This window comes from Cupressus sempervirens, chromosome 10 (assembly GCF_028749045.1).
Source record: "Cupressus sempervirens isolate cs-2001-9-10 chromosome 10, ASM2874904v1, whole genome shotgun sequence".
NCBI classification, from domain to species: Eukaryota; Viridiplantae; Streptophyta; class Pinopsida; order Cupressales; family Cupressaceae; genus Cupressus; species Cupressus sempervirens.
In genome coordinates this window covers 740032681-740041114 of record NC_143127.1, presented here as the reverse complement: position 1 = coordinate 740041114, position 8434 = coordinate 740032681, and the positions used below count along the sequence as shown (strand labels likewise).

Below are 8434 nucleotides of genomic sequence, written 5' to 3'. Positions count from 1 at the left end.
TGATGCGCTCCTGTAAGAACTTGCATTGCAAGTGTATTGTAATCATCTTGGTTTGATAATACATTGTGCGAGTTTTGGAGGGTGGGGTTTTCCTCGAGGAAGGGTTTCCCCACGGTAATCACTGTGTTGTGTGTTCTTTGTTATTTTGATTATGTTATTATGCATTTCGTGAGATCTTTGCAATAGTTACTTTGATTTGCATAATCGTCCACTCAAAGATTAGCGTAGAAAGCGATTGCGCGCACCTTTGCTTTGTTACAGATTCAATCTCATAGTTGCTGGCAATGGCGATCAAAAAGCAATCTTCACTCCTGGCACTCACCATTCTCCTTATTTGTTTCCTCTGCTCTCCCGGCTGCGAATGTAGAAGAATAATAAAGGAAAAGTATTACATGGTTGGAGGGAATACATTTCTTATTGAAGAGGGGACGGATTTCAATGCCTCGGCTGGTAGACCAAGCGAGGAACTGTCGTTCCAAGAAGAAAAGAGAGGACGAGCAGATCTACTAATTACTCATCTCAATGTAGCCTCCAATTCAAGTTGGAGGGATGTGTTGATACAAGGGCTTCAAAGGGATAAATATCTTGTTAATCGCATTCTTACCAGTTTTACTCTAAGCAGCACCAATAATGCTACATCCTCAACTGCCTTCAGCACTCCTGTTACATCTGGGAAGGAAATAGAAGGCCCAGAATACACTGTAGAAGTTTCCATTGGAACACCAGCTCAGAAACAACTGATGGGAATTGACACGCTGAGTTCCCTGTCATGGATTCAATGCAACCCGTGCGAGGGCTGTGCTTCCAATGTGAAGTTCCCCATGTATGTCCCAAAGCAATCCTCCTCGTACAAATCAGTTGCTTGCAAGCTTTCCAAATGTCCACCTTTAGGATCTGATCCCAAGGACTTCCAATCAAAGTGCGACAAGTGGGGCATCTGCACTTACGTCGACACCAACGGTCTGGCCCAAGGATCAGAGGGTGATTACATCACAGAGACTCTGAAGGTGGGAGGCAATAGCTTCAATGAATTACACATGGGATGCGCCTATAGCTTTGCCCCAGCAAGGAAGTTTGCCACATCCGGGCATTTAGGGTTGGGAAGGGGTACACTTTCCCTTGTTTCTCAGAAGGCAGGTGGGCAGTTCTCCTACTGTCTTCCCAATTACCTGTCTGTAACTGCAAAAGGGTCGCTGAGTTTAGGGATTCCATCCTCTGTGAAAGTGTTCACACCCATGCTGAAAGAGCCCCAGTTCGCTTCGAGTGCGTACATCTTGGGACTGGAAGGTGTTAGCGTGGGAGGCGAACGATTAAATGTTAACTTGCAGGTGCCTCGTGCTCTGCCAACAATAACGTATATTGACACTGCCGTGATGGCTACAGAACTGGTGAAACCCGTGTACGATGCTCTGCGAAGTTCATTCGAGCAAAAGATGAGGACACGTGCACCAGCTGTTAAGCCCGCCTCGCCATTTGGAGAGGTTCAACCTTGCTATCAGTTATCCAGCGTAACAGCTGTGAAAATCCCAACTATTACTCTTCATTTCAAAGGCAACGCCAACCTCGATATCCCAGCTGTGGGAACTCTACTTCAAGTTGCCGAAGATGTTGTGTGCTTCCCCTTTTTACCCTCTGCAAATGATGCTGTCAACATCATTGGGAATGTTCAGCAACAGGGTATTACGGTGGCTTTCGACAATGCAAACAATAGGGTTGGCTTTGGCCCTGGTTCGTGCTGAGAATCCTTTAATACATTGTAATTGTTCTTGTCAACTTCGGTAAATAAACAATAGAGTACCGCGTCATTGTACTCATCAATTAAAGAGTCACCACATAAATTATATCATTACACTATAGTTTAAGGCATATGTTTGGGACGAGATTTTACCTTTCTCTTAAATATTAATTTATAAATTTTCCTATATTTTGATTTAATTAATAAAAAAGAAATTATAACAGGAGAATAAGAAAACTATAAAAGTAGGTAAAATTAAGCTTGAAGGGAAATTCGTTAGATCAATTGTTGCACTATAGAAAGAAGATGGAACTCGTTTTATAAATTTAGCTTGGTACAACTTTCCCGAAACATGTTGCATGAGTAGTCATTTGACTTTCATCCACCATACCCAAGTACATAGCTACACTTTGTAAACTTTATTTTGTTCTATCTTGAGGAAACTTATCTTGAGTGCGAAACAGGAACCGTTGGATGTTTGAGCAGGAAATAGTAGAAGAACTAGTGGGTAGAACCTTCCACCTTCATCTATTGTATTGTGTGCCCTTTGCCTTAGATGAGTTGAATTTTACCAACAACAAGGTTTTGCTTCCAACCCATCGTAAATTCCTAAAATTAGATGTAGACTCTATTCAAGTTAACCTTCCATGATATAAATAGTTTTTCTGCCCACTCTAAAAATATGCTTAAAATTAACACAGCCAATAGAACAAAAATATGCATTTGAGGATCACAGATGGCCTCTCTTTTGGTTTCTTCTTGCTATTGGAAAGGACAAGGCTTGTAGAGGAGGCCGCAAGCTACATATTTCAAATGGGAAGAAGGAAAATAGTAGCCTGTATTTTATCATATAAACTCTAGAGTACACATATGAACTCTAGAGCTTACATATGATGAGGATTTTTAAAATATGTGTAAAACAACAATGTCATAAATGATACTTATAGTAAACGTTCATCTATAATAAAAGTTCATGCGAATATTGGATGAGATCCTTGAGTAATGCACAAAATTGGTATTAAGTCTCCTAACTTCAACATAAACATTCTTTCTCCAGTCCAGTCTCAGGAATAATAGTTGGGCTTCATGTGCAGTGCATATGGAAATAACATACATCCTACTAGTAGTCTTTAATTTTTGGCAGAAAATTAGGCAACAACGTGTTGGAACTATTTTATCATGGAATCTCAATCATTTTTAATTATTGATTAGTTCTTTTATATTTTATTATTTATTTATTTTGTATGCTATTCTACCAATTATTATTCATTTGATTTGAAAATTTTCTATAAATATTATGTCTTTTGGAAATACAGGTAATATTTCTAACTTTTTAATTTATATATATTAATTATCTATTGAGCAAATCAATTAGAGTATTTTATGGAGATATGTTTTTGAATAAAATTATTTGAATCTGTTTATCTATTCTAAATTTTCATCACATTTATTATCTATTATTGAAAGTATGTTAAATTTGGTACATTGTAATGATATAATCCACAATTTAATATTTCATACTTTCCGAGAACAATTATTAATATTCATTTTAATTATAAATATATAATATTAATTTTAATATATAATTATTCATTTTAAAAGAGGTGAATAGTTGGATATGAATATGAATGTATGCGCGTCAAAATGGGAGATTTTTATATGGTGCACAAACATAGCACAACTACAAGGCAAATGCTTGTTTAAATGCCCCGTTCGTGTGTAGTGGTATAGTCTCAAATAGTTTTATGCAACTCCAAAATGGTTGATGGAGGCTTCAAAACATAAAAGACATCATCTTATAAGGGAAATATACAAGCCACAAATGTGAATTTCCTCTTTTGTGATCATAGACACAACACATTTTCCCATGGTGAATTCAGATGTAGCCCTATGGTATTTAGATGCAAACACAAAGCAGTAAGCAACAAGGATATGAGTTCTTATAGGTTGAAGTGTTGTGGCTTAATCATTACCCTTTACGAAAGACAACAACTACAACCTTTGTGTGTTCATTCAAGTTGATGAAACTTTAAAAAAATATGGTCAATTGCCTCGAAGAGACACCACTTTGTAAGGTGCGATGATGTTTTCTCTGTCAAGAATCCACATTAAAGTCGTAGATGGTCAGGTTCGAGTGAAAGTTTAGAGTAAGGTACCAAAATTTAGTAAAGGCATGAAAGAGTTTTTGAAGATGATTACCCCTATGGAAGAATGATCAAGACATATGGAATGATCAAGACATATGTCAAATATAATTAACCTAATGAATAATGTTAAAAAATAGGCTCTCTAGTTACACTTCTTGCTAGTTGATTTTGAAACAATTTGAAGAAACAAAACCTCTATAGGAAGATAAGCTTACATGTAGATTGAATTTAGGATGGTACTGACATGAATTGGAAGAAATTTAAAATGCAATAGAGATATATGTATTTCATGCCTTGTTTTCTTTTACTTATGGAAAAAATTTCATATCTTTTCTTAGGATTACCTTCAACTGTTATAGTTAATGACTTTTAGGTTCTCGAACCCAGAACTTATATAGATATGGCACTTAGTCTACCGTCATTGATTCTTAATTTATACTAGTAATTGCACATTTTTCCTTTAAGCAGTACAAAGATGTATAAGAAAGTATTCCAATATTAGGATCAAGAATAAGCTTCCTTCTTATGCTAATATCATTGGCATGTCTATTTCATGTAGCAAACCATGGCAGGGGAATCGAAAAGCCATAGAAGGATCCCTACCCAGTCATGCAATCAACACATTGAAGCAAGATCACCCAAAGCAACACCTCCTGCAATGTCGAAAGCAGATGAAGAACCAATGTTGGATAACAAACTGCTTGCGCAAGTTATCAAACGCTTGAAATTTTAAGGGAAAAAAATATAGCTCAACTAATCCAATGTCTAGAGGTGGCAAAGAAAACTGACTCACAATGCTAAGGGAAAACTCTGAGCCATTAGGGACTTCCCCTTTAGCTGTGGGCACAATTCTCGAGTACTTTCTAAGGAGACAATTACTGAATACAATAGAGTCCATAGTGCCATCAAAACTAACTCCAACATTGACAAAGAAGAAGAGCCTGAAGAGGAATTTGAAGAAGAGATTACTTCGTCACAATTAGCGGCAAATTGAACTACGTTTACCAAAATGAAGATATATTAGTCATCACTTATGAACACTTTTTACTCAAAATCTATTTCCAAAACAAGACTATGTCTTCCTACTAAGCATTGTATTCATCCCAACACTAAATGGTTAAATGCTATGGAGGTCTATTCTACTATGGCTTCCACCAAAGCATTGATTCCTTTCATGTTGATGTTGTTAGTAGAAACCTTCTTCTAATGTATTCATGCAAAAAAAGAATTTACAAGTGAAATGGCAAAATTATTAATTTGAGCTTCTTAGCAGTATCCTCATTTATGACATGCCTTACTTTTGTATAGGTGTCCAAATATGTCACTCAAAAAATCCTGCTCACTAATCTACCATAGATTTCAATCTAGAAAATTAGAGATCCTCTGTAGACAATGATTTATTTGTATGAGAATATATTCCATGATTAATCCTTACAATGACTGAATCCATCCTTGACCAAATATTTTAGTTTTTCTATGTTTATTTAAACCCAACTTAATGAATATATCTTTTAGATGAAATAGATCCCCACTCCGCGACATTTTTACTTATTCAAATTAAGAACAAATTCAAACATTCTAATTAACTGACTCAACGATGACTAATCACATATGAGCTAAACTTAGTTTAAACTTTTACTATGCAAGATAAATTGGAAAAAAACTTAGATAAACAAGGGCTATGTGCAGCTCTAGTTCAAACATTCTAATTGACTGACTCAACAATGACTAATAACATTTGAGCTAAAATTAGGTTAAATGTTTACTATGCAAGATACATTGGCCAAAACATAGATAAATAAGGGCTTTGTGCAGCTCGAGTTCAACATTCTAATTGACTGATGACTCACTACTAGTACCATCTCCAAAAGGCTCTCTGAAATAATATCCAGTGTCATTAATGCAAAGCTAGAGCTGAAGAAAAGAACATGACATTCATAACATCTGTGCTTTTGATGAAACATTTTAATTTTCTTGTATAATCAATGTTAGATTGATACAATTATATTGATTTCTACAACCAATAGGCAAACATGTTCCCAAGTATCTCTCACAAAATTGGACACACCCCTAATGATCCAGTTACCATGAAGACATATAGACCACATGACCATTCAAACATAATATCAATTGATGAGGCCCTTGAGAAAGTGCATTGCTTTTGTATTAATTCATTCAACTTCAAAGTTGGTGATTGCTTGTTTGACACCGTCCATGTTTTACTTCATGGTCGAAACATGCCAAATGAACTTTGCAATGGGATTGTCAACCACTTCTTGCATAGGCTTCACAATGGTTGTGTTGAAGCTTTAGCTTCTTAGGAGAATGAGTTGCATCCATCAATGCTTTATGACTTACATAGGATTCAAGACAAACAAATGTACCTGCGTAGAATGAGGTGTAATGTCCCCACTTTAGCAGTTAAATTAATTTTTTATAAAGTCATTAGATAAATTAAAAGGTGAATTCATATTTAATTAATCATTTAATTCATATTTAATTCAATTTTCTAGAAGTACAATTAATTATTGTATTGCAAGGGAGGAGTTTCTAGAGAGTGCATTAATTATTGGAAGGGGGAAGCTTCTAGCACTTGCAATCAATTAATATTTGGTTTCCTTCTAGAAGGGTGAAGGAAAAGGATAAATAGGGGTGAGAGTCTCATTGTTTAGCATCAGATTTTTGTGAATGACATTTGATAAGAGCTTGGATGTGTGAATCACATATCTTTCTTTGAAATAGAGGATGTTCATCCTCTCTTGTAACATTCTAGACGTCATTCCCTTAGGGTTTGGCCATTGGAATACATTCCTATGTACTTGATTTTATCATTGTGAGAACTAATATTATTTCAGCAGCAGTTCAATCTTCTATTTGCATAAATTCCTTCTTGCTCATTACACTGGCATTAGAGTTGTTTCCAAGGTGCCTATTACAGTGGTATCAGAGCTTACTTGCAAAGTGTTTGACAAAGTTATACTTGGTAGGTGGCCATTACAGTGGTATCAAAGCCATTATAGTGGTAAATGTCCACTACAGTGGCATAAGAGCCATTACAGTGGTATCAGAGTTGCCCATTTTAGTGGTATCAGAGCTATAAGTCCTACAATCCTGTGGAGGTCTTATAGGGAATTTGGACTAGTGAGATAGAGGGAAAAGTGCTTGACAAAATGCTCAGATGGTTACTGGGTACATTAGAGGTGGGGCAGCATTTGCAACAGAAGCATAATAGGCAAATGGATATGATGTTGCAACTTATGGCTAGACAGATGGGCATCAATATTGAAGATTTGTACGTTGCTCCAGTGCAAGAGGTAGTTGATTCCTCAAGTGGGATCAAGACACATGTAGAGCTACCCAACTATGATGTTGGTGATGTGGGCATTTCAGCAGAGTCAGTATATGTGGGTTTACACTCTAGTATTATTGATTCACAATCTGGTGTTGAGTCATGTGTGTAGAGTTAGGAATCCAAATATGAAGCTTTGTCAGGAGATGGTGATGCAACAATAGTGGGATTAGGAGAATGCGAGGATATTGTCATATCAACAGCCACTTTTGTGACAATTGAACCATCCAATGAAGAGTTTAGCAATATCCATGTAGTGGTTGATGTATGTTCTAATGATGGCACACATGTTGATTATGACTTTTCATCAACTACAGATTCGATTAAGATTTGTATTGCAGCAGTTGGGAAGAAGAGATTTCATAGATCTTCTATGGAGCCAGCTTCTAGTGACTTTTTGACTTCTACATCATTAGCTCAAGTTTTGGGTTCTAGGCTACAAGACATGTGGTTGGTCTTGATGATGCTGGTTTGTAGTTGGTTTAGTGTCCACTGGGATGTCACATACTACTTCAATTGGGATCCAGGTGGAGGTTGGAGTTCATTGTGTCGTTTTAGATTAAGGTAAAAATAGGTTTTGAAGGGGCCCTGAAACCCTTTACATCAAAAAGAAAGATATACCATCAAGCCCTACCAGGTTTTAAAATGACCTGAAACCAATTGAACATCTAAACTAGGTGTTACTGGGACCTGAAACCAACAGATGTGTTCACAAAAAGCAACGAAAAAATACACTGGAACTTGGAAAGTAAACAGACTAGAAAGAAAAGCAACCAAAAAAACCTGCCAGACCAACAACCAGCGAGCCAGTGCCACAAGCCGCTTACCACCACAAAATAACTAGTCAGAACAGGGGAACTTAAGATTTTCATTTTGCTTTGAAGTTTCCCTTATGTGACCGAAGGTTCATATCTAAACGAGGAGCAGAAGGCTTAGATCTCTTACTCTTAACCGCTATCCACCCATCCTCAATCTTCGCAGCCTTAGAAACCCAAGCCTCAGAGGAAATAGAACATTAGAACTCCAGGGGCGCCGAAGCCACATCAATCTCCCTATGAAAATGAGATGACAACTGGCTCTTAGGAAGAGAATTCAAAACGGGGGTAGAGACCACCTCCTCTAGCACCGACTCCAAATGAACGCTACGAGAGACCTCAGCTACAGAATCCACAGAAGTATCCAAGGATTGTTTCACCGTATAGT

At 36.9% G+C, this 8434-nt stretch overlaps 1 protein-coding gene across 1 annotated transcript; it reads left to right on the top strand.

The window, feature by feature from the left end:
- Positions 1-284: 284 nt before the first annotated feature.
- Positions 285-1739, top strand: LOC149535992 (aspartyl protease 25-like). The gene has a single exon (XM_089806209.1). It carries the CDS (start codon positions 285-287, stop codon positions 1737-1739), a length of 1455 nt encoding a protein of 484 aa, XP_089662335.1.
- Positions 1740-8434: the final 6695 nt, after the last annotated feature.

What these genes read in the sequence shown, in the direction of transcription:
- LOC149535992 (XM_089806209.1), top strand. Translation starts at nt 285, where the DNA reads ATGGCGATCAAAAAGCAATCTTCACTCCTGGCACTCACCATTCTCCTT.